Source organism: Wolffia australiana, chromosome 9, assembly GCF_029677425.1.
Source record: "Wolffia australiana isolate 7733 chromosome 9, ASM2967742v1".
Classification (NCBI taxonomy): Eukaryota; Viridiplantae; Streptophyta; class Magnoliopsida; order Alismatales; family Araceae; genus Wolffia; species Wolffia australiana.
This window is the reverse complement of record NC_135843.1, coordinates 14419355-14446014: the sequence shown is the minus strand read 5'-3', so window position 1 is coordinate 14446014 and position 26660 is coordinate 14419355. Positions and strand designations below refer to the sequence as shown.

The 26660-nt window shown below is 45.7% G+C and overlaps 1 protein-coding gene across 1 annotated transcript in view; it reads left to right on the top strand.

The window, feature by feature from the left end:
• Positions 1–26660, top strand: part of MSH5 (MUTS-homolog 5) — an 86677-nt gene that overhangs the window by 49951 nt on the left and 10066 nt on the right. Inside the window, exons 15-23 of the mRNA XM_078581329.1 lie at positions 2163–2240; positions 14418–14468; positions 14529–14607; positions 20298–20371; positions 20434–20533; positions 20714–20810; positions 20919–21008; positions 21113–21177; positions 21256–21314. Of these exons, the coding sequence (XP_078437455.1) occupies positions 2163–2240; positions 14418–14468; positions 14529–14607; positions 20298–20371; positions 20434–20533; positions 20714–20810; positions 20919–21008; positions 21113–21177; positions 21256–21314 (693 nt within the window). The remainder of the gene's footprint in view (positions 1–2162; positions 2241–14417; positions 14469–14528; positions 14608–20297; positions 20372–20433; positions 20534–20713; positions 20811–20918; positions 21009–21112; positions 21178–21255; positions 21315–26660) is intronic.

Sequence of the window (26660 nt, the reverse complement as noted above, 5' to 3'; positions counted from 1 at the left end):
AGCAGGATCAAACATAAAGCCATTAGTATCTGATGTAATTCGGAAGTGCATATATGACTATGTTTTCCAGCCCAAACAGGGGGCTGACGGCCTGGCCCTCACTGAGCCAAACCTCCATAGCTCTTTTTTTTTAAGAAAAAACATCCATAGCTCTCAAGCCCTCCAATAGCACGTTGTGCCTCATTTGACGGCCTGGAGGCTTCGAGTTATGTTTCGCAAGTCAGGGTTAAGACGCTTGTTTACTTGCTTTTCGGAGGGTGAGGACTTGCTTGCTTTTAAAAGAGCAGAGTTTGGGGTTTCTTTTCTTTAAACTGAAGACTCCAGGTGCCCTAGGCGCGGAGGCCTCGAGGATCGCTTCGCTTGTTGTGTCCTCGGCCAGGCGGCCTTGAGATCCGCTTCGCTGTAGGGACTTGAACTTGTAAACACCGGAACTCCAAAACTCCCGAACTTCCAGTGCTTTTGAGAACCGCTGCGTTACATGAACTTGTGAGCTCCCTCCTTTAGCTTAGCACAATGAACGTGACCCCCCTCAATCCCCCTGGATAACATTGTAGACAGAGTACGAGCTTGCTCTGGTGATCCTTCCATGAAGAACTTTGTGTTGTGTGCAAACTAAAGGGAATGCCCTCTGGATAACATGCCGTCTGGAAGCCCCTTAAGAGGCCGTGTAAGGGTGCAGGAAGCCAAGGTATACACTGCTTGGACAAAAAGTAGTGGTGCTAACAGGCAGCCCTGTTTAACTCCCCTTTGTGAGTGGATCCAACCTTCTTTTGCACTGCCATTCACCAGGTCCGAGAGTGAGTGGATCTTAAGACAGCCACACCCAAGCCACCTATTCAATGGGAAAACCTCGTTTTCTCATAACAGACCAAGAAATCTCCAATTGAGAGAATCATAAGCTTTCACAAAGTCGACTCTTTGTCGGAAGCCTTTTGTCCCGTTTCTCCTCCGTGCTGATAAATTCACTCCTGCTACCACTGCCCCGTCCATTACTTGCTTGCTTAGAATGAATTTTGATTGAAAAGGTCCTACTAGGTCTCCAATTACCTTCCTCAACTGGTTGACCAACACTTAGGAGATAGATTGATTTCGACAGTGCAATGGGGGTCTGAAATCCCCCGTGTTGGTTGCTCCCAGCCGCATGGGCAGCAAGTAGATATGACCGATTGAGTCTTTCCAAGCCAAAGCTGACTCCCTGAAACTTGTGTAACTTATACAGAGCCTCGGATCAGACCAGCTCCCATTTCCTGGAGTTGCTTCCTTACAGCTACCCTTACCTAAAGGAAGGAAGTGCCAAGACAAGAAAAACTATTAAACCAGTGTCCCATTGAAGTATGAAACATTTTTCTAAGAATAGGTTTTATTATACGGATCGGAGCCACTCAACCTGAATTAGATCCACTCAATAATTTTTCAAGGGCTAAATCAGATAATTATTATTTTGAAAAAAATATTCCTCATGATAACTGTTATATCCTTGTTTGGAAGGCTCAGAGAATCTGTTAAGACCCCGATCCAGAAATACCAACGTCAGCAGGGGCCCAGACGACCCCCTGTCTTTTCGACCCACGAAAGGGGGGCCGAACAGGCCCAAACCCAAGAAGGGTTATGACTCACGGAGCCCCGTGAGTCATAAGGGAGGGGGGGCCGAGGAAGAGGACAAACAGAGCAACCCTAGTAAGCCTCTCCCTTCCCTACACTCCCTTTTCTCTCCCTTGCCTCCCTAACCCTTCCCCTTCCTTGCCTTTCCCATGAGCTCCAGTCGGACAAACCGGAAAGGAGGCTTCCACTCCCTCTCTCTCGGGCGTCTCACACCCTAGCCACACCCTATCTTATCTTTCCCTTCTCTTGAACTTCCATTTCCTTCCCTACTGTTCACGGAGATACTTGTTGCAAATTTGGGATTCTATTGAATATCGTGTGAGCGTACGAGGAGCTTATCAGAATCACTTGGATTTTTCTATGCAGCTTGTATAGGACTTGCATTTTGCCGTACTTTTGATTTTGCTATCATTTCATGTTGTTATCATTAGATGCCTAGTAAGTCATTTTACACTAGATGTGGGACATTATTTTCTGTAGACATGATAGCACAGTTAGATTTTAATGGTGAGATATATATAATCAAAAGAAAGATCTATGGACTGATAATGTATTTGCAGGTCACGGGTGTGCTTGATGTACAGAGATGTAGTGAAAAGGGATATGAAACATTGGTAAAAGAGGGATTCTGCGAGGAGGTCAGTCCTCTTCAGTCTTCTTTTTGAAATTTAAAAATGTACTCTGTTCTTGATATACATAGAAATTAATTATCACACTCAGAATTGTAATCCCTTTGCTATTTCTAAAAAAGTATTATATGTGAAGTAACAATGTCCTTTCTTGAAAAGTTATACCTTTATATTATTGGAGTGGGTTTTATAATCGACCAAACAGATATTCGAAAACACTTATTCCATGACTTGTATTTGCCTATATTGGGTAGAAATAAATATCAAGGAATGTCATGTAAACTAGAATTTACCTCGGTTTTTCTTCTCTTTCTATGAATCTCGACTTATTTGACTTGGTTTCTGAAATTCAATCCAAATTAATTTAAATTTATTGTTTGAATTCAAGACGCATTTTTCACATTAGCTTGAGGTGGTGAGGAATGAAACCTTTTGCAACAAAGACTGGAAAATGACAGGCTGAGACACATGGGGAGAAACACTAACAAGTGGCCCATAGGATCTAATGGACAAGTATAATGAGTCCCACTTAATACTATCAGAGCGATATTATGGCACTTCAGATGCCTCAATCACATGCTCCTGACCTGTAGTAAAATACTGTGCGGTGCTGGAATTTAAAGCAGTGGCAGAAGATAAGATTTTGACTTGGATTCGCTTAGAAAAAAAATGGGAACAAGTTTTCGCTCTAGAGTTGTCCTCTGGGGCATTCCCAATTTGGAGCAGCTTTGCTGTTGGCGTCATCACCAGCACTTGTACAACCTCTGGATGCATCCACAAAAAGGAGCAGCTTTTCGATGTTTTTAGCAAAAAAGTCAAAGACATGCTACATTGGGCTGATTGTTTTTGGTCTCAATCCCTGCACATGAATTCCTGGATATGGTCTTCCTACACTTGGATAGACCCACACTTGACTGGTTTCTCTTGGTTGACAATAGATTTCTTTTTGAGACTAGAGTGATTTCTGGGGTTCTTCAAAAACATGTTTTTGGTTTTTTTCTCAGGATTTCGGTTGATGGCTTCACAATTTCTAATTGGAATACTCAGTGTTGGAGTTTTTTTGAGACAGATTTGAATGCCTGGCAGCTTACCTTCTGCACATCGCAGATGACATCTTGGCACTTGTCTCCTTCAACATCGTGAAAGCTGACATGTAGGTGGAGTTTAAACATGCTGGCCTTCTGGATTTCATCAAGATGATTATGACGTCTTTGGAAGAAGAGATATCTCACAGAAAATTCATTCGTTGTGACAGCGTTAACTCCCACATGAAGGAAATTGGACTAGTCAACATCAAAAATGTCAGCCCTGCTTGGGAGTGAATATCAGCCATGCAAATCATGCAAGGTGCATAAAACATTGGGAGGAAGGTTTTCACCTCCTTCACATTTCATAACTTGCGCCGGCAAAATTCTTAACTCTTGAATACCTAGCCCACAGAGAAAAAGACTCTGCAATGGCTGCAATGACTAAATTGGTCTTCCCCATTGTTGCAAGCTGGAATTGAGCATTATGACTGTGGTTGATGATGAGGAAATTTAATGATAATCTGACAATCAGCACACTCGGAATCAAGACAGTAGGAACTATGAAATGGGTTTCACATCATTCAAAACATTATGACATGTTCTACCATACCTCTAAGCCCACTAGGGCATTTTTGTCTTTTATCCTTTTCCTTACCTAGGGCAGGAACATAATATTTTGGTTAGTTTGTCTTGCTCGACAAAGTCCACCCCATTGGTGAAATCTATCCCACCAACCCTCTTCTCCTCTCTTTTCATGTTCCAACCCATGTCAGTTCATATCAGTAGATACAATCTATGTCTCACTGCATGCCCCACCACGCAAAGTGGCATCACATTTGACTTCAGTGCCCAAGACATTGCCACCTTCCCCACCCATGCCTCAGAAATTCCAACTCTGAGCATGGAAGGCTTAACAGCCACTGAGACTGCCTCCGCCAATAGTGAGAGACAGTCTCACTTTTGACCAACATCATACAACTTTCGTTTTGATAAATGACATTACAATATGATGCCGCCGCTACACTTCATTCACCTCCCCCAATATCCCTCTTCCTGCAGTCACTGTGGCTGCCTCCCCCCTACCATTGGAGTGCTCGCCAGTGCAAACTCCCCTGCCATTAGAACCTCCACGGCCTCCACTATCACAACCCTTGGATCTTCCACTGGCGCCGCCTCTCCAGGTCATCAAGATGCCCATCGAAGCTATTCCGAGCTGACACATCCTCAGGCTACACGGGCCCGCTTTGTTATGACAGAGTGTGGCACACCTTTGAGGGAACCTCGATACTAGCTGCCCCGGGAACTAGCATCACCCCCGCCCCTGAAAGCAATGTACATTTCACCTTTGACCCCTTTGCCTCCCTCCTTGGAGTTAGCCAAGAAACTCTCGCTCCTTGAGCGCAAGTTTTCACGGGTCTTCCATCATCAAGGGGGGTTATGAGGCCCATTAACTATAGACCTTACCCTTATCCTAATTTGCCGAAGGACGAGCATGAGTGGCAAGTGCAGAAAAAAATAAAAGCGGAAGTAATCAGGCCGTCGTACAATCCTTGCTCCAGTGCCATTCTCTTGGAGTGAAAAAAAGACAATTGCAGCAGTACGCATTGAAATTTGAGCCCTCAACAAAAGTATAGGTCCAAACAGTTTTTTGATCCTGCTGGTCAATGAATTTATCAAGGAATTCAACAGGATGTTTCAACTTATTCAGTAACAATGGAATTCCCCGGGTGGAGAGGTGAAACGGGAAGGGTAGGGGAGGAGGCCGAGCAGGGGAGATAGGGATCGGGCGAGGGACGAGCCGCATGAAGACGCAGTGAAGCAGAGACGATCATGAGGAAGGGGATCGTAGAGGGAGACGGAGCATGGATGTAAGAAGAGACGAGAGGGGAGAGAGGACCAACATTCACTTAAGCAAATAAATTCTGTCTGCCCTTCTCCAAGGAGGGCTGTGCTATTTAAAGGGAACATAGAGGGAAAGGAAACATAGTGAAATGACGATAATGCCCTTCACGCAGACAGGGGATCTTATCATAGTCATACTTATTAACTTCTCATGCTTTGAGGCCAGGCGTGGGAGCCTTCTTGATGCACCAGAATTGGCTGGTCGCTTCTTTGAGCCAGTTGTTCCCTCAGACAACAGCTCAGACCAGATCTGCATACCAGCACGAGAAAATGTCAATTGTCATCACCATACACAAGTGACGGCACTACCTACATTTTCAACCCTTTGTGATCTTCAGTGACCAACTCATATGATACGTCCGGGGGTCTATTTAAGCAAGAAAGCCACCCAACCTAGAGCAATAGGTCTAGTTTAAGCTGCCATGTACTGAAGCCCCAGCTCGATGGAGGTTAGGGCAGAAAACCACATAGTGAATACTCTCACTTTATCTCCGATATATCTCTCCTTTCCCAGACTCGATCGTGATTCTCCCTCTTTGGTGGTCGCAGGTTGGTGTTGTTCTCCCTTGTCGAGTGACGACTGTTCGTTGGGGATACTTCACCATCCTCTCCTCAATCCCATTTTCTCCCCTCTTCAGCCGGGAACCTCTCACAGCCTGATATGATCTGTTAGCCGAATTTACTGAGGCCCTGACAGCAACCCATTAAGCACGAACCTGCCTGGCCCACACGGCTCCTACTTAAGCCATGCCACGATTGGGAAAATGATCTCAGATGGTGCCAGTGAGTTCCCAGGTAGTTCGGACGCAGGTAACCCTGCCAATGAGTGATGACTTGGCGACTCACCAGAGAGGGCCTGAAAGCAGTTATCTTCTCGGGTCGGGTACTACTTTCCAGATCTGGTCTACGGTGAGCACCGAAGGTAGTGGTTGTGGGGAAATGTTTGTAGGTGCGGCACGCTTGAGTAGCAAGGACCAAGCTTCTCGAAAAGCCTTGTTACAGGCGATTGTTGGCGAAAAGGATGAAGCTTGATGTAGTTCAAGTCACCAATGGCATAGTCCATGGATCGGGCGGCACCATAGCATAGTAGAGTGGGTGGAGCACAACCATACACGGCTTCGAAGGGAGTCATCTTGATGGTTGAATGGAAAGGCATGTTATAGCTGAGCTCAGCCTAGTGTAACCACTGACTCCAGCGCTTAGGTTGATCGCCTGCAAAACAATGAAGATAAGCTTCCAAACTGCGGTTGAGCACCTCAGTCTGTCCATCCGTCTCAGGGTGGTACGCCGAGCTGTGTCAGAGTTGGGTGCCCTGGAGGGAGTGTAATTCTTGCCAAAATTCTCTCATGAAGATGGAACCCCGATCAAATATGATGGAGCTAGGTGTGCCATGCAGTTTGACGATGTTGTGGGTGAAGAGCTCGGCGATGTCCTTAGCCGTGAAAGGAAGCCGTACGCCAAGGAAGTGGTCGTACTTTCTGAGGCAATCCATCATGACAAGAATGGTGTCCATTCCTTGTGATTTGGTAAGCAGTTTGATAAAGTCCATGGAAATGTTCTCCAAAACCCGCATGGGTGTCGGAAGGGGTTGGAGTAAACCCGAAGGGGAAAGTGTGAACGATCTGTTCTGTTGGCAGATGTGACATGCATTGACAAAGGCTTTGATGTCATGCTTCATTCCTGTCCAGAAAAATTGCGAGGAAATGCGCTTGTATGTCTTTATAAATCCACCATGACCCCCTTGTACTTGGGTATGGAATTCGTCAAGGATAACATGTACAAATGGTGAAGATTTGGGTAAGACTACCCTGGCATCATAGAGTAGGGTGCTGTTAGTGAGAGCAAAATGTGGTGGAGGAGACTGGCCTGCTTCAATGGCGTGGATGATGGTTGACAGTTCTGGATCTTTTGACACCTCCTGACAGATGCCCGTCAAGTCATCCCAGTGAGACCATGAAATGGGGTTGAGAGTAAGGGGCTCGTGAGAAGGAAGGCGCGAGAGAGCGTCTGCCACGACATTCGTGCGCCCGGCCTTGTAGTGATGGTAAAGCGATACCCGAGGAGCTTGCCATTTGTTGTAATCTCCCTGAACCTCACGTTGCTCCAAGAGATGCTTGAGGCTCTTTTGGTCTGTGTGGATGATGAAGGGTTGGAGCAACAAATAGTGGCGCCACTTGCGGACGGCAAGGACGATGGCCATCAGTTCGCACTCATATGCTGAACACCGGCGAACGGAGGGCCAAAGAGTCTGGCTGAAATACGCCACCAGACGACCACATTGCATGAGTACTGCCCCACACCTTCATCTGAAGCATCGGTCTCCAGCTCAAATGCCTGAGAAAAGTCCGGAAGGATGAGCGCTGGTGCTGTGGCGAGAGCGTGCTTGAGGCGATCGAATGCGACTTGAGCTTCGGTCAACCATACGAACATTCCCTTCTTGAGGAGAGGGGTAAGAGGCCAGGTGTTGGAAGGCAGGGAACCGCCTGTAGTAACCTGCTAGTCTGAGAAATCCTCAAAGTTGCCGCAGAGTGAGGGGTGTCGGCTATTCCTGGGCGGCGCGCACCTTTCCGCGTCCGTGGGGACTCCCTCAGACAAAACCCAGTGTCCTAAATACTCCAGTTGGGATCGGAGGAAGAAGCACTTCTTGGCATTGACGTGGAGTAAGTGGTCTGCCAGGTGCTCATCTTGGGTGCGGCTGTAAATCAAAATATCGTCAAAGAAAACTAGAACAAACCTCCGGAGAAATGGCTAGAAGACAATGTTCATCCGGGCTTAGAAGGTTTCTGGTCAGTTAGACAGGCCAAAAGACATGACAACATACTCATAGTGGCCCCGATGTGTGCGAGAAGCCGTCTTTTTGATGTCTTGGTCATGCATCCAGATCTGGTAGTATCCCTACTTGAGGTCAAGCTTGGAGAAGTAAGCCATTCCATGAAGTTCTTCGAGGAGCTTTTCTACTACAGGGATCAGAAACCGGTTGGGAACAGTATCCATGTTCAGGGCTCGATAGTCAACGCAAAACCGCCATGTATTATCCTTCTTGCTAACCAAGAGTGGGGGACTTGAGTACGGGCTGCGCGAAGGATGGATAAGGCCAGCCTCCAGTTGTTCCCACACGAGCTGCTCCAAATCGTTCTTCTGCAATGAGAATAAAAGTATGGGCGAGAATTGCCAGGACCCGTAACTGGGAGGATAATAATCTGGTGGTCGAGATCGCGTCTAGGTGGAAGCCCTTCAGGGGAGGCAAAAACCCTGGGAAACCTTTGTGCCATGTGTGCGCTTGTGCTTGCATGGACTCATGGGAAGATGGAGTCAGAGTTGTTGGTGAAGTGTACATGACACTTAAAGTGCCCGGAGCATGTTCTTGGTTGCGCCTTGCAACGCTCGTGCGACTTGTATCGGGGTCGCCCACCAAGGTATGCCACACCACGTCCACTTAAAATTTCAAGAGGAAAAGGTCCCAGTGTGCTGGTGTCCATCGAGGGTTTGCAGCCAGGTGTACCCCAAGATGACATCCATGCTGAGGTAAGGGACCAACAACAATGTAACCACCGCGTGTACCCTTGAAGACCCACCGGAACGTCCACAATCTGTTTTGCGCCTGTGGTGATCGTGCTATTACTATAGCGGATTTGATATGGTGGAGTGCGGCTGAAAGAGAGACCCAACTAGTGACAAGGCGACATCAGATGAAGTTTGCCGTAGCGCAGGTGTTAATGAGTAACCGGACATCCCTGCCCGAAATTGTCGTTTTCGGTTAGGTCCTCGACTGGATTTTCTGGATGGTAGGTGACAATGTGCATGCGGAGGTCCTTCCAGCAACGATGCCCTGGTGTGAACCGTTCGTTGCACTGGAAACAAAGTCCCTGCACTCGGCGGCGAAGGAATTCTTCCTCTGTAAGGTTCAGGCGACGTACTGGAGGAGGCTTATCTCGCCCCCCATTTGGAACCTCTGGTGCGACGGCTGGTAGTCGGGAGGCTGCCCCTTCTGGAGTCCGAAAGGGCTGCGCTACTCGGCGATCCCCAGGGTCTTGCAGCTCATCGAAGGTTCCCTCAGCTTCAAACGCACAAGCAATCAGCTCGTTAGTAGTGCTGGGTTGAAGAGGATTGACCTCGGCTCATAGAGCGGGACGGAGTGTGGCGTGGAGCGTGTGCATGGCCATGTCATTGGCAAGCGTTGGCAGGTACACTAGTTCCATGAAAGAGGCCACCAGTTCGTCCACTATTCCATTCTGTTGGAGACAACGATAGGCCACAAGAGGGTTGATGCCGAAATGGCTGTTGAGCTGCCTCTTAAAATCCAGCCAGTCACGACTCAAGCGGTATTCCATGTATGAAAGGAGTTATATGTTCTGTAGGGCACACGGTTGTACCACAGCTTTACCTATGCCCCGAATCAGATGGACGGACGGAGGTGGTCATTTGCAGCCTGGAGGCCTCTCTTTGTTATTTTTCAGGGGGGAAACTGAGGCGCTGAAAGTGTGGGGTTTCACTGATCCACACCAAGTTTCGATGAAAGTATCATTTGGACATCAAGATTGTGCCTTTCCAAGTTGTCTACGATCGTGAACTGACAACTCTCCTCCATTACGGGTTTAAGCCCTGACCCACTTGTAACCTGATTACTATGCTTTGAGACCAAGGAAACCCCCTAAAGCTTATTGCCAGAATCTGGACTGCGGGAAAGCCACTAAGAATGCCATTGCTGACAGACATGGCAACCATGCAGAATTTGGGCCCTGACCTATTTCCTGGTGAAACTGGCCAGTTTTGAAGGGTTGAGATATTGTAAACAAGAAAATGATTCTATTCACTTTGAGAATAGTGATTACAAGGGTTTATATAGGGGGCCCTAATGGGCCAAAGATAGAAGGGGCCAAATATAGAGAGGGCCAAACATAGAGAGGGCCAAATAATGCTCAACACTCCCCCTCAAGCTGGAGCGTGGATGTTTTCCACACCCAGCTTGGAACAGAGCTCTTCAAACCGAGGAGCATGAAGCCCTTTGGTGAAGATATCTGCTAGCTGTTCAGCGGACGGAACATATGGCGTGCAAAAATTTCCCGATTCAAGCTTCTCTTTGATGAAATGACGATCAATCTCGATGTGCTTTGTACGGTCATGCTGAACGGGATCATGAGCAATGCTAATCGCCGATTTGTTGTCGCAGAACAGCTGGACAGGAGAGCTAACTGGACACCGTAGTTCCCGGAGGAGCTTGGTAATCCAAAGTGCTTCGCAAAGACCATGCGCCAGAGCACGGAACTCCGCTTCAGCACTCGAGCGGGAGACCACCTTCTGCTTCTTACTCCTCCACGTAATCAAGTTGCCGCCCAAGAAGGTGCAATAGCCCGATGTGGACCGTCGGTCGACGACAGAGCCTGCATAATCAGCATCAGTGTAGACTTCTAGACGCATGCCTGTATGACGACGAAACAGTAGTCCACGACCAATGGTGCCCTTCAGAAACCGGAGGAGACGATGAGCAGCATGAAGATGACTCTTGCGAGGAGTCTGCATAAACTGACTCAGAACACCCACTGAGTAAGCAATGTCTGGACGAGTGTGGGTGAGATAAATCAGTTTGCCCACAAGTCTTCTATATTGTCCGGGCTCAGCAAGCTCCTCATTCTCGTCGGCACCGAGTCGATGGTTCGCATCAATCGGTGTCGAAATAGGCTTGGAATCCTCCTTTCCAAGCTCGCAGAGAAGATCCACCGTATACTTTCTCTGACAAATAAAAATCCCGCTCGAAGAATATGCCACCTCTATGCCAAGAAAATACCTCAACGGGCCAAGATGGCGAATAGCAAACTCTGACGAGAGATACATGGCCAGCTCAGTAATGGTCGCCGTATCATCACCCGTAATAATGATGTCATCCATGTACACAAGCAGAATAGCTACTCCCCCTGACGTGGAATGGCGGTAGAAGAGGGTGTGATCTCCATTACACTGACGATAGCCACGGCGCTTCATGGCTGTCGTGAAACGACCAAACCACGCTCGAGGAGATTGCTTCAAGCCATATAGTGCTTTCTTCAGGCGACAGACAACAGACTTCGGAGACGACGGCACTAAAGAAGTATAGCCTGGAGGTAATGCCATGTAGATCTCCTCAGTCAAATCGCCATGCAGAAAAGCATTCTTCACATCATATTGCTGCAAAGTCCAGCCACGATCCGCAGCAAGAGCCAAGAGGATCCGCACCGTATTCAGCTTGGCAACGGGGGCAAATGTCGCCTGATAATCAATGCCATGCTTCTGAGTAAACCCCTGCGCCACAACCCGAGCTTTGTGCCTCTCAATAGAACCGTCGGAATAATGCTTCACAGCATAAACCCAACGGCTACCCACTAGATGCTTCCCGGCCGGTAGAGGAACCAAATCCCACGTCTCATTTTGAGCAAGAGCACGAAGCTCCTCCTCCATAGCCTGACGCCAATGCGAAAATGAAAGTGCAATGTCCACCGTCTTCGGAAGGGAAGTGGCATCAAGTGAGGTAAGTGCATGATAGGGTGGTGAGAGACGGTGAGATTTAAATGGATGCCTCTAAGGGATAGAGAGGAGAAGAACGTGAAGAGGGCAGCACGGCTAATGAGGATTCTAGAGGTGGGGAGGACGACTGAGGCGGGGCATCGGAAGAGGACGTAACAACCCGAGGTCTTCGACGAGCGAGAGTAATACCATAGCGTTTTTCAGGCGGGCATCGGCGGATAGGAAGTGGTGGAGGCAAAGAAGGTTCTGCCGAAGAGGAGAATTCAGCAGCCGGGACAGGAGGAAGCTCCACATGAGGGACGGAGATGGGGGCCGGAGAGATGTCGGGAGGCACAATTTCTGGAGGCGAGTCGGGAGGCACAACTTCTGGAGGAGACACGACTGGCGGGGCCGGAGAGGATGGACGAGAGACGGATAACGGAGGAGATGGTTGAGGGAGAATTAGGAATTCAAGTGGATCGGATGAGGGTGGTGATGAAGGTGGCTCTGGAGAAGAGGAAGAATAGTAAGGGAGAAATTCATCGAAAGTGGCATCTTTAGTGACGACGAACCGATGAGAGGGTGGATGATAGCATACATAACCTTTTTGCGTGGAGGAATAGCCAACGAACACGCATTTCACAGCACGAGGGTCAAGTTTATCACGACCAAGGCGATGGTTAGGCGCATAACAAACACATCCGAATACACGAGGGGTAAGATTAGTTCGGAGAGAGAGGGAGGGAAAGGCATGCTGAAGACGGTCAATAGGTGTGGAAAAATCAAGCACTCTAGACGGAAGGCGGTTAAGGAGATGGATGGCGGTGGAGACGGCTTCCCCCCAAAGATACTTGGGTACATGCATATGGAAGAGAAGGCTCCGAGTCATTTCAAAGATGTGACGGAATTTACGTTCGGCAACGCCATTTTGTTGGGGTGTATATGGGCAAGAGGTTTCATGGATAATGCCTTTGTCTTGAAAGAAGGTGCTTAACGAGGTATTAACATAGTCTTTAGCATTGTCGGAGCGAAGCGGATGGACGAGAGAATTGAGTTTGAACAAGTGAGTAGGGTGGGAATAACACGGGATATCTCCGATTTATTCTTTAAGAAATAGGCCCACGTGAAACGAGTTGCGTCGTCAATGAAGATGCATAACCATCGAGATCCGGAAGTGCTGTGAATAGGGGAAGGTCCCCACACGTCGGTGTGAATAAGAGAAAAAGGAGTGGAAGAATGAGAAGACGAGATAGGATAAGAAGTGCGATGATGTTTCGCAATTCGACAAGCATTACAAACAAATCAGTCCACAGAATGGCCTTGGAAAAGTTTTGGAAAGAGACGATAAAGGGTAGCAAAGGAAGGATGGCCGAGACGTCGATGAAGAAGCCACAAACGCTCGTGAGAAGCCGAAAGAGAGACTGCCGTAGCAGCAACAGCAAAAGAAGGCGAAGAAGGTCGAACAAGATAGAGCCCCTCATGCTCCTCAGCAATGGAAATCTTCCTCCCCGACACCTTATCACGATAAAAACATCTTCGAGAAGGTGGCGCATGAGACACCCCTTTAGGGTAATTTGGACGTACTGGCGCCATTGCAACAGATTAAAGCCAGTGAACATGCCATCTGGCGGCATCCGAGGCAAAGAGAAAGGTCCTGGGGAGGAAGACCAGTTTCCCGACTCAATAGGCGCCGCAGGTGCATGTGGCGTCGAAGCCGGCGTCGAGTTTGGCGTAACCAAGGAGGTCGGAGCTTCAGGTGACTCAGCAGCAGCAATAGGATTCGTCATTGCTGAGATTTGGCCAAAGGAGAGGTGCTGAGATGGCTTGGACAGCACAAACGGCAGATGAAGGCCCAGTCAAAGCAACGCCCACAGTCGAAGCAAAGCTCACGGACGGCAGGCCGGACAAGCGTGCAGGAGGCTAAGGACAGCCAAAGACAAGCAAAGACAACCGTGCGCGGCGGTGGGCGGCCGTGCGCGGCTGTGTGCAGCCGTGCGTGGCGGAGCGCGGTCGTGCGTGGCTGTCGCGGCTGTGCGCGGCCGTAAAAGCTCTGCGCGCGGCCGAAGAATGCTGCGCGCGGTGTGCGGCAGCTGCGGCAGTGCGAGGGCGACGGCTGAGCGCAGAGGGCAACGGCGATGCGCGAGATCAGGCCGGCCGGAGAGCTGCCTGAGATCTGAGCGCAGGAAGAGGAGAGTCCCAAGAACCCAGATTAGGGTTAGGGTTAGGGCTCTGATACCATGTAAACAAGAAAATGATTCTATTCACTTTGAGAATAGTGATTACAAGGGTTTATATAGGGGGCCCTAATGGGCCAAAGATAGAAGGGGCCAAATATAGAGAGGGCCAAACATAGAGAGGGCCAAATAATGCTCAACAGATATCATGATGGGTAGGGATGCCTTTTTCTTGACCTTTGTTACTCCTTTCTGATATTTCAGTATTTGCATTGGATTATTGATTAGTTTTATTACATTCATTGATGTGGGCTTCATCTTCCTCCTCTTTTATTTCAACTAATTACTTTCCTTATTATATTCAGAGAAAAAACTTGTCCAGGAATGATCAGGCTTCAACAGGGGATTAGTTTCATTAACAGTCTATTAATCCAATGTAACAGTTTTACATATGATTTTTTTTGTTGTGCTTCACACTTGTTATGAATTACTTTCCAAGTCATTTCCCGCTGATTTTTCATTGCCTAAATGATATTATTGTTTGTCAGTATATTTTGATTTCATAATGCTCTTAACTCAATTTTTTCTTTGGTTTATGAATATAGTTGGATGAATTAAGGAAAATTTATGAGGAATTGCCTAATTTTCTCCAGCAGGTAACATCCAAAACTTTCCTTCTCAATTTTTTAATAATTAAAATCACCGTACACTTTCAGGCATCGTCATTTGAGACTGCATTTCTTCCTCAGAAGCAGTACAAGAAACCTCCAAGCATTATATATATTCATCAGATAGGTCGGTGATTTCTTCTCATTCCATAATGGAAATGCATCCAAACATAAACCGAAAGCTGGCATTCAATGTGAAAATAGTTTTGAGCAGTCATATCAATTAGAATGCTTCCATTATACACATAAATTAATAGTGGCATTGCTGTGTTCGCAAAAAAATGTTCACGACATTAGATGCCCTTAGTTTTATCTCTCTCATCAATTGGAATGCCTTCTTTTTATCTCTATCTTGTTTCGTACTTTCACTCTTCATCTTTGCTCACTAGCTTATCATGACCAAGGATACATGGGTAATTTGGCAGACTATGGTGGCCAGATGAGTTCTCTGTCATTATTTTTCTCTATCTTTCTCTTCCTCTCCCTTGCTTTCCTTTTATATTGTTCTTCGAGAAACTTGGAATACCTATTTTTCTATTTAATCATTTTATAAATACATTATGTCAAGATTGGTATTCCACTAAGTTTAGTTGCATTGCCATCAGACTTTGCTCTCATTTCCAATGCATAGCGGACAAACTCACCACCAACATAATTGAGAGTCCATACTCACAAGGCATAAACTAGTGGAGAAGGAGATCTCCATGGGTGTCAAAAGGAAGCAGCCCATAAAGGCATCTGAGCATATTCACCAAGCATATGCCCTTTGTTGCCAGTGGCAAGTTAACTGCCAAAAGCTGCCAATGCTTATACACAGTGGGCTCCGCTTCCACCCTTGCACAATAGAAGAGAGGTTGTGAGATTATGATAGAGAAGCCAAAACTGCGCTACAATGCTATCAAGGGAGATGATATATAGGCGACCACATCTACAATGAAAGTGGAGGTGTCCACGTCTGCAAGAGCTTGAGTATTATGGATAATATATAGGCGACCATATAACTAACCGAGTTTGTTTCCTTAAGTCTGAGATTTCTATGACACCAAAGACCATGATATCTTCTGGGGAAGTAGTGGTGAATGTGGGATTACATGGCGACAGATCATGAGAGATGAAACAGCTGGATCCAGATGCCATGTGGGCACAGTGGATCCCAAAATATCCGGCTGTTGGAGGTGAGGGACACAGTCCATCCTGGGGGGGGGGTGTTGTTCTGGATGGTTCTGCCAATAGCCCCCCCTTGTGTGGATCTGTCGCCCTCCATGGGATAAGGAGCTCCACCTGGCCCATGGGACTTTGGTGCAGTCTGGCTTGGTTCGCTTAGGTAATTACTAGGCCCACCCCACAGCTGCGATGTGGGCTGGGGTGGCAACTTGGAAGCCTAGGGGGGAGGGTAGGGATCAAGGCTCCAATGGCAAGGCAGCAGTGGCATGTCGAGCGTAGAAGTGGCGGAAGGAGCCCAGCCTTGTCCTTTTCGGAGATGGAACCTAACGTGACAAGGTCTCTAACGTGACAAGGTCTTTTCGGAGATGGCTCTGCTGAGATCAGGAGGACCTGGTTGTTATGGTGGTGGCCAAAGGTAATCCCGGGTGAGGCAGTGCCGCTGCCCCGTTGAGTTCCTGATTGTCAGACAACATCAACACCTTCACCTGCTTAGTGAGTGGCTTGAGGTGTCTCTCCAAAGTGTTGGCAACAACCTTCACTGATGCATCATCTCCATGTGTCGAGGATGAGTGCTCAGACTTAGTTTCCATGGCAGAAGGCAAGGCAGGTTTGGCTCTGATACCAAATTTATACGTTCCCAAGTGGTGGACGTGATCGATGTCTTGCTTGTAATCTTGAATTCAACCAAGAAATACTTTCAATAACCAATAATATTCAGTGTATCACAAGAGGGGGTAGAGGCGAGACAGAGGAGAGGTTCCCGGGGTAGAGAGGAAGAGAACGGGAATGACAGGGAGATAGCAAAGGATCACCGACGAGCAGTTGCAGCTCGGCAAAGGAAGACATCATTGACCTGTGAGGACAAAGAGGGAGAGTCACGACCAGGCCATAGAGATGGGGGAATTGCTCAAGAGAGTAAATATCTCATTATGCACTTTCCTGCCCCCACCTCCATCAAGGTAGAGCTTCACTAGATGCCTTTGTAGGGTGGCCTAGTGCTTTGGGGTTGGGTCATTGTTGGGCCAGCTTCCTTACGTTAACCTGCTGACACATCATACTGCAGCTTTCATTGGACAGCACAATGATAATACCTTCTTTGAGAACAAGTTTTTCTCCTTGTGTAGGACTTGACTGCAGAGAGATTCATATTCTGTGTTTAGTCCTGTGAGGTATTTAAACTCTTAGAGCTTCAACACATAGTGTCTATGGATCGAGCCAAGATTGGCGGCATCTAATGATACATCTTATTCAATGTAGTGTTCAATTCACAATTATACTCCATGATTGAATGATAACTTAAGATGATAGTCTTAAGTAACTAGTCCAAAAGATGCTCACAAGGAGTCGATCTTCTTCTTTGCGAGATTTTCTTGGGTTGCCTCCAAATATTTCCCTACAGAATTACAATTTAAGAAATAAGATCACTTGCCTCTAACAGCAATCGCATACAGGATCAGTTGGTGACAGCTCAGGTTTGAAGAGTTGCTTCATTAATATGCCTTTAAGAGTAATCTGAATGTATTGGTCCAAAAGCAGTTTTATGAAGGGAAGGCCAATATTCGATTTTTTCATTTAGCAACGAATGGAAGACATCGCTCGAATCAAGTACTACGGTTGAAAGTGGGGAGCAAGAATGTATCGGGACACAAGCGGTTGGAGAAGCGTTGGCAAACCATTTCAGAGAGGTGACTAAATGAGGGGCTCGGAAGCAGTGGAGATGGAGCGCTAGAAGTGCATCTAAGCTGACGCAAGTCCAACAAGCTGAGCTGGTGAATCCATTCCTCGTGGAAGAAGTGTGGAAAGCGATCAAAGGTTTAAATGAAGTGGGTGCACCGGGCCCCAATGGATTCCCAATGTTTTTCTTTAGTGAATTATGGGAGGTGTTGGGACCAGAGGTGATGACTACACTGGAAGAGTTCTGGCGTCATAACTATGGCGTGGAGCGACTAAACCGATCAAACTTATTTCTGCTGCACAAGTGCTCTGGTGCCATCAATGTGGGAGATTTTAGTCCTATTGCACTTTCAAATTTTATATATCTTATCATCATCTATGTGTCGACGAACCGGCTAAGGGTGGTAATTGGGGACCTAATCGGACCATTTCAATCAGCTTTCATCCCTGCAAACAATTGGTGGACAGCGCGGTGATGTCAGGGGGATCATTTCAGCATGGAAGACGAACAAGAGTAAGGGTTTCATGTGGAAGGTCGACTTCAATAAAGCACATGACTCGTTCGAGTGGAGATTCCTATGGTCTGTTATGTGCAAACGCGGGTTCCCCGATGAATGGGTGACCCCGGTGTGTCATGTCTCATTCATTCTCGATCCTGATCAATGGTCAAGCTGAGGGAGGATGGATCCGCCCACAAAGGGGAGTCCGACAGGGCTGCCCATTAGCACCACTGCTGTTTCTACTTGCGGTGCATACCCTGGCCACCTGCACACTCAAAGCCTGCGAACAAGGCCTGCTCAGGGGCTTTCAGATAGCGAGCTACCTTGAGGGCATCCCGCTTCTGCAGTATGCAGATGACAATATGTTTTTCATTGAAGGCTCGATGACAAAAGCTCGTATTCTTTCGGCATTGCTTGATCTATTTGTAGACTTCTCAGGACTGCAACCTAATCGAGCAAAGTTCGCTTTCTTGGGCTTCGGACTTTCTTCGGAGGAAGAGGCACAATGTGCCAGAGCTTTAAGCACACCTCGAGGCTCGCTCCTGAGTGATGCCTGGGTCTCTTGCTGACAGGGTGGCGTATTCTAGCTGCCAAATGGCAACCAGTGGTAGAGAAAGTAGAAAGGAGGCTGGAGGGCTGGCAGAACAAAGTACTTTCAAAAGGGTTAGGCTGGTGCTTCTAAGGTCGGTGCTTTCCACGATCCCGATATTCTACTTGTCGGTATTTAAAATACCATCAGGAGTGGTAAGCCAACTGGAGGGGGCGATGAGAGGGTTGTTCTAAGAAGGCAATGGAGAGGAAGAATGGAAGGGAGATACTATGCAGACCAGTGAAGCAAGGAGGGCTGGGGATCCTTCATCTGGAATCAATGAATTTGGCACTGATGACCAAATGGGTGGAAAGGATTGCGACTTCAGTGGAGGGGCTGGTTTTCAACGTTCTGAGATACAGATATGGCTCCGAGATTGATTGGGAGAGACTCTAGGCTAGAGCCAAGGGAGAGTCCCCCTTCTGGAGCAGTCTGTGTCAAGCCATACCTCGCATCTGTGAGTTCTTTGAGCCCAGATTGGGAGATGGGGCAACGTTTCGTTTTTGGACTGACAACTGGTCCAATCAAGGCTCCATGAATTTGATGTTCCCAAGGCTATTTTCTCTAGCGAGAACCCAGAGGCCACGGCCAAGGAATGTTGGGATGAGGGTTGGGTCCCAATGCTGACAGGAGCTTTATTAGAGCTACAGCTCTAGGAGCTGTTGGGGCTAGAAGAGACACTTTTACCACTCAGCCTGTCAAATGATTCTTCCGATGGTTGGATGTGGCGACAGCCGTCTTTCTTGGTGAAAGACGCATATCTGAAAATCCGAGGGGAAGCAATGGATGACGAGACAACCAGTAAGGCCTGCCACATGTTGATGACACACAAAGTCCCCCTTAAAGTGCGGCTTTTCAGTTGGTTACTGAGGCGACGAAGGCTGGTCACGCAGGTCTATCCACGGGGATGGGACTCCACGGCTCCCATTGACTGTCCTATGTGCGCCGGGGAGAGGAAGACTGCTCCCACCTGTTCTTCATGTGTTAGTTCGCACAAGGCATCTGGGCATCACAGCAGTTACGGGTGGTCAATATCCCCTCAGATGAGGCCTTTTGGGCTTTAGTTTTAGACGGGAGACACAAGAACCGACAGGAATGGGGGAGCTTACTTGCGGTGCTCTGGGTGATATGGCTGTAACGAAACGAAGTGGTGTTTAAAGGAAGGACGGCTTTGATGGAGATTTTGGGGTGGAGGGGGAGGATAGCCTATTTTTGGCTTGATTGTATATTGTTTGTACAAAATCTTTACCATTAATGCTAGCAGGTAGGCCACCGGTTTCGGATGGTCTTCCTTATTGTTTAAAAAAATAATCATTAAGAAATACAATGTTCAATGGAGAAGAGAAAGTTGCCCATAAGATATCGCCAGATGAGGACTGCGATGGTGAGAGAAATAATATATATATATTAGAGACAGAGAGGCAGAGAGAGAGAGAGCTAGATAGAGAGAACGAGAGAGAAAGAGCTCACTCTATGTCGGATCAGATTACATTCATGTGAAGTAAAATAAGGAAGAGAGAGAGGGAAACTACTAAACAAATAATGTGATGAGTGAGTGGTTCAGAAGTCTAGGCCACTCTACATGGGCCATGTATGTACCACATGGAGAGAGGATATTCAACAAGAATTATTGTATCGCTGAAAAAAGGTTTAGATATTTCTCAAACTAAAAACAAAAAATGTGGTTGCTTCCAGATATCTTTCAGGCACCCATGATAAAAGAGGCATATCTAAAATTCTCATGAGCCGCAGTCCTTTATTCTCATTGATCATTTATGTTATTCTGTATTGATATTGGTTTTTTCTAATTGTATTGAAAAAAGTAAAAGGTTGAATTTTTTTCCTTAAGATTGCTTCAATGATATCCATGAATATTTCTTTTGATTTCAGGATATCTGATGTGCATTTTCGAAGAGAACATTGACAAAGCGACATTACAAAAGCTTCCAGATTTTGAATTTGCGGTATCCTTTCCCCAGTCCCTGTTATGCTCCATTGAAAAATATTAATTTGAGAAATGGACCAGTTTTCAGAAGGAGATGATAGTGAGAAAAGATTCTATTATCATACCTCAAAGACAAGGGAACTGGATAATCTTCTTGGTGACATTTATCATAAAATTCTAGGTACACCTCCCATTTTATTTTTTCAGTTATTTGTATTTACTCCAAGACTGTATAAAATGATTCCACATTGAACCTTTAATTGAAGTGCTGTCCGGCAGACTCATTAAATAAATGGCCTCAACTATATTTCATTATCAGTATTTGATGAAGAATGTGAATTCTATCCTTTTATTTCTTCAGATATGGAAAGAGCAATTATCAGGGATCTGATTTCTCGTGTCCTCCAATTTTCATCGCCTCTCATTACTGCAACAAATTTTGCTGCAGAGCTTGACTGGTAAGTGGAAGTGTTTGGTTTTATTTTATTTTTTCATTATCTTTTTCCTGATTAAGTGAAAATTTCATTTGATCCATACCCCTACAACTGATTTTTCCCAATGGTTAGTATTTTGTCTTTTGCATTACTTGCTCGTCAGAACAAGTATGTTAAGCCAATCCTGACAGAAGAAAACGTGCTTGATATAAGAAATGGAAGGTTTTTTGTTCTCAACTTTTTTGTATATATCTGTAACTTACATCATACTACTGAGGGAATACAATATGCCTAACTCAGAAAATTATTTAAATTCTTAAAATCAGGCATGTGTTGCAAGAGATGGCAGTTGACACTTTTGTCCCGAATGATACGAGGATTTTTTTTGAAGGTAAACCATTTTTTTTGTTACCAAGATGCAACCATTGTTGTCAACAGCTAGGCTTCTGATGAATCTCTTTATTTGCAGGTAGGGTCAATATAATCACAGGCCCAAACTATTCTGGAAAGAGTATTTATGTCAAGCAGGTCATCAAACTTATCCATAGCTTACGAATCCTTTTTTATTCCTTGCATTCTATAAGTCTTGTCAAATTCTAGATGTGGGGCCAATGTCTGGTATGGGGTTTGATAATAGGTTACATTTTCCCTAAAGAACAAAGTGTTACCCCAACAAAATATTTTTAAAGAAAACATTTCCTGGGTGTTCATTTTCCATGTTTTAGGCTTGCATTAGCCTTCTTCTTCCTCTTCTGCTGCTCCCTGTCTTCAAGCTCTGTCGGCTAGGGTTTGGGCTAAAAAACAGTTCAATCTCTATTGAAGGGTAGAGGACCTTAAAAGGCCATACACAGTGTGAGGGGTGGGCCCCATATCACTTAATTGAAATTGGGCACTTAAAACATGTGACCCAGTAGGACATGAATGAGAGAATAAATCATAAATAAAGGACTGTCTAACACCCCCCTGCAAGTTGGATGTGAATGCTGGTCATGCCCAATTTGGAGATAAGTGTCTCGAACTGGGGACTGATGACCTCACAAACTTGCTCTGATGACCTCACAAACTGAGGTTTGATAACCCCTTCATAATTTTTTCTTTCATGAAAGGTCGATTAATCTCAATGTGCGTCCTCTTCTCATGCTGAACTGGGATTTTGAGCGATTGCAATAGCTGTTTGGTTATCTCAGTACAGTTTAATATCACCTTGGGAGAATAATTTAAGGTTTTCCATGACACCCTTGGTCCAAAGTGCCTCACATACCCCATGTGTAAAGACTCTGAATTCTGCTTTGGCACTTGAGAGAGTAACTACTTTCTGCTTCTTACTCCACCATGTCACTATACTATTGCCACTAGTAGCACAATAGTCAGAGGTCGACCTTCTGTCTATTATCAAACCAAGAAAGTCAGGATCATAATAAATCTTTATGGACACATCACCATCTCTTGTGAACAATATATATTGTCCCACTGTTGCCTTATGATACTGCAATACTCTGCTGCCTGAAAATGAGCTTCACATGGATTAATCCATGTGAAGTAATGACAGCATACAAAATATCAGGCCAATTATGATTCAGATGAATAACCTTACTGAAACGGTCCTTGATCTAGGCTCGTATTGGAGGGAGAGTAGAGGATGAGGTAAGGTAGAGATTCCCAGGGTAGAGAGGAGAAACGGGAAGGATCGGAGAGGAGGCCGAGCAGAGGGGGTTGGATCGGCCGGGGATGAGCCGCCTGGAGATGCGGTGAAGAAGAGATGATTGGAGGGACGGGGATCGTGGAGGGAGAGGGGAGGCCAGACCTAGACTTGGAGAGGGGAGACAAGAGACTTCTTCTTTTTTTTTTTTTTTGGCTGCCCTCCTAACGGGAGGGCATCCCTATTTAAAGGGAAATGCATAATAGCAAATGACTAAAATGCCCCTGTGGGTTAAATGACAAAACTACTCAGAGATAGGTTTAGGATCCTCTCAAGGATCCTATCATTTATCAATCAAACTCTGAAGTGAGCCCCTATTTGTAGAGGCTATCGTTCTCCCTATCTAGTTTGTCATTGATTTCAACTGTGGTTCCCTGTCTCCTGGAGCAGATCTAGTATGTACTTAAGTTGTGAAATGAATATACCGCCTTTGGAGTTTGTGACCTCTATACCCTGGAAATATGTCAAGGCGCCCAATGCTTTAATATCAAACTTTTCAGAGAGCTTCTGGCTCAGTTGTCAAATTTCCTTCTCATTATTTTCTGTGATATTATATCATCCACATTTACACTGAGGATTGGCTTGGAGCAGGAGGGCTATGCTTTATATCCAGCTTATGATCACCATTACTTTGCTGATATCCCAGACTTCTCATGGCTGAGGAGAATTTTCCAAATCAGGCCATTGGCGACTGTTTCAGGCCACAAAGTGCCTTCCGCAATTTTGTAAAGATCTCATTTTGAATAAGATCAACTTTAGTAGATCCAAACTTGTAAAGGTACCTTAACATGAGATCTTACGGTAAATTCAAGCATACATGCAGAAAACGTTGTGGAATGCTTACGGACTTGAGATCCAAGCTTGACGAAGAAGATCAGGATGGACAAACACAAAAAACACATAATATGTACTGGATCAGCTTCCCAGTCCAATACTTGATGCAGGAAGGCCGGATCTGTCTTCTTGTACCTCCACGCGGTGAAGGATCTCCGTCTTCTCTGGATGGCGAGTACTTCAAATGGAAAAAACCCCTTTATACGTGGCTCTTATTCAAATGGCTCACGCGTGCAACATCAATTCTCATGTGTGGAGCTTCTCTTGCGCCTCTTCTTGTTGTGATAAGTCCTCGGCAGAGGCTTATCAAATTTACACTCCACATATGGCCTATCAACTAATTGGCTAGGGGGAGTAGTCATATACACTTCCTCTAAATTACCTTGCAGAAAAGCATTTTTTTCTCCAAACTGGAGCAGATTCCATCCCAACTTTGCAGAAAGAGAAATCAAGATTCTGACAGTATTGAACTTGGCTACAGGTGCAAAAGTTTCAAGATAATCTATGCCATATGATTGGGTATAACCCTTTGCTACCAGCCTTGCCTCCTACATTTCCAAAGTCCCATTAGCATTTAACTTTGGTGTATAAAATCACCTACACCCAAAAACTTTTCTTCTAGGAGGTAAGAAATCCAAATCCCTAGTATGATTCTTCTTAAATGACTCCATCTCCTCGTCCAGAACAGTCTTCCGCTCTAATTTTCAAGGCCCCTTCTGCATTTCTGGGAACTGAGATTCCTCCGAAAGCATTTAGGAATGCTTGGCACCGTGGACTCAATCTGGCATTAGAAATGTAATTCCCCAACGGATATCTGGGTTTACTTTGACAGCTCCTCACACCCTTTCTCAATGTAATTAGCCTTCCCAGGTCTTCTTCTCCCTGGTCAACGACTGCATCAGTTCTAGGAGACTCAACTGGTGGTTCAATTCTTAGCTCTTCATCGCTTATTGAGACATCATCACTTTCAACTTCACTAGACTCAATCGGTTCCTTCATTGTCTCCTGTATCTCCAACATCTATTCTGTGACCGGTGGAAACATTGCATCTAATTCATCATATCTTGTACCATATAACTCTCGTTGGCCACCTTCATGCAGAGTGGCTTCACCCATACTTCAAATCTCTGTGGGCAACGTTAGGAACTGGAATTCTTGCTGCAATACTACAGAAGCTACAATTGTGTCCCCCTCCTTATTGGCAAAGAATGTCTGCTTCTCATTGAATGTCACATCTGCTGTGACAAAAAATCTTCTGCACCCTTGGTGATAGCATTTGTAACACTTTTGAGTATTAGACTACCCATAAACACACTCTTGATTGCCCTTGGATCAAGCGTTCCTGCATCCATGTGAGCATACACAACAGACCCAAATACCCTTCACCTCAATCCAGCCCTCAATGTTACTTGAGGATAGATGGAAGACATCAATTCAATAGGAATCATTGTACCCAATTGCCTTTGCTGGAGTTATCTTAGTGAGATAGATTGCAGTTGATAATTCCCAGTATGACTTGGGCATGTTTGCTTGGAAGAGTAGGGACTTCGCTGTTGCAAATACATGTCCAATTCTCCTTTCAGTCAGCTTATTCTGTTGATGGACGTTGAAAAATGAAGATTAATGAACAATACCTCTCTGATTACAGTAGGTAGTATCTGTGAAGTTGAATAGCATTATCTGATTGGAGTCGTTTGATCATTGCACTGAATTGATTATTCATTAGCTCACAAAATTTTACAACCACAAAAGATACTGCTGCCTTAGACTTCAGCAAATACAACCAGGTCAATAGGGTACATTCACCCACAAAGATTACAAACCATTTATGCCCTAAAAGACTGGTTATTGGGCATGGCCCCACACATCACTATGAACACAATCAAATGGAGTCAAACTTCTATCATTTAGACTTTTTAAATATACCCTTAGTGCTTTGCCAGTTGGCAAGCATCACAAAAAAGAGTACTAATGTCAAGTCCTACAAAAAAAAATGGAAAATATAGTTTTGACTCAGAGAGGGACAGGCCATGCGCCTATGCAGCAGCAGGACCCCATCCACGCCCTGAGGAAGATTAATGGAGGTGAGACAGGTGATGGGGAAGCATTCAATGAGCAGCAAGCCGTCTTCCCTTCAACATGATGAAGTCTTCTTCCTCGTTACCTAGTCACAGAGAAAACACCCTTTATTATTAAGAAAAAATCTTCATCTGCTGTCATCTTCTGCAATGAAATCAGTCTTGCCCTGAGACCAGGTATGTGTGTCAATGGGAGGACCTTTTGTTTAAATTCTCTTGTATTTGTCTATCTATGTAATGGGCCCCACTGTGGGCCCATAAGCCCAATGTATGTTGCCTTCCCATGGACCCATGTTATAAAGGGTACACAGGAAAAAACCCTAAAAAAAGTGAATCTCGTTTTTCATTCTCTTCTCCTTTCTCTCTTTTCCCTCTTCCTCGACCTAGGGTTTGGTCAAAGGAAGTTCCACAATATGGACCCTCATAGTACACCAATATTGAGGTTTATACTCTAATTCCACCAATAGTAAAACCCTGCCACCAGCCAAGAGTATCTTGTGGGGTTCACTGACTGGTAGATATGAAGCAAACCGATTCCAGTCTGGGGGTCATATGATCAGTTGTCCAATATCTAGAATCCTGGTGCTTTCATTAGGGTTTATAAAAGGAGTCGCACCCAGAAGTGACAAAGTTTTACCTCATTGATCTAAGGATGTAGAACCCAAAACTCTGTTAAGGTGATTCACCTCTGCCTTCGGTGCATGAACATTTTCTCACGTGTCTTGTTCTTATTTGCCCACCCAATCTTTTCCCAAGGAAGTCTCTGCCATTTTTTGAGTCTCAAGGGTCACTATGTATGCTTTCCTGTACTGACAAGGCAGCTGCTGTTGCTGCTGATGGTTCTTGTTGGCTAGTTTCCAGAAATTCTCCTAAGTGTGATTCCGCTTCTTGCAATAAACACATAAGGGAGTGTCCCTTGTGTAGCCCTTCTGCTTCTATTTTTGGTTTTGAGTTTTCACCATGCTGAGATATCCCAGTCAGGTCTCCAAGGATAGTCTTGGGATCTCTTTTCATAGTGGAGAATGTTCAGGGTGTCCCATCTTCCCCTGGTGCATCTGGAGTTAGCTTCAATCTCTTCTATTTTTCGAAGAGCATTCCAACAGCCTCACCAGACTCCAAACCGGTTGTTGTGGGTTTGGGGAGCTCAAAGTTGGATTTTGCAATTCTCAGACCAAGGTCTGGAATCTGCTCACGATGAAGGATCTGACTTCAGACACTTTCATATTCTGGATTATGACCCATGATAAAGGTAAAGAGTCTCTG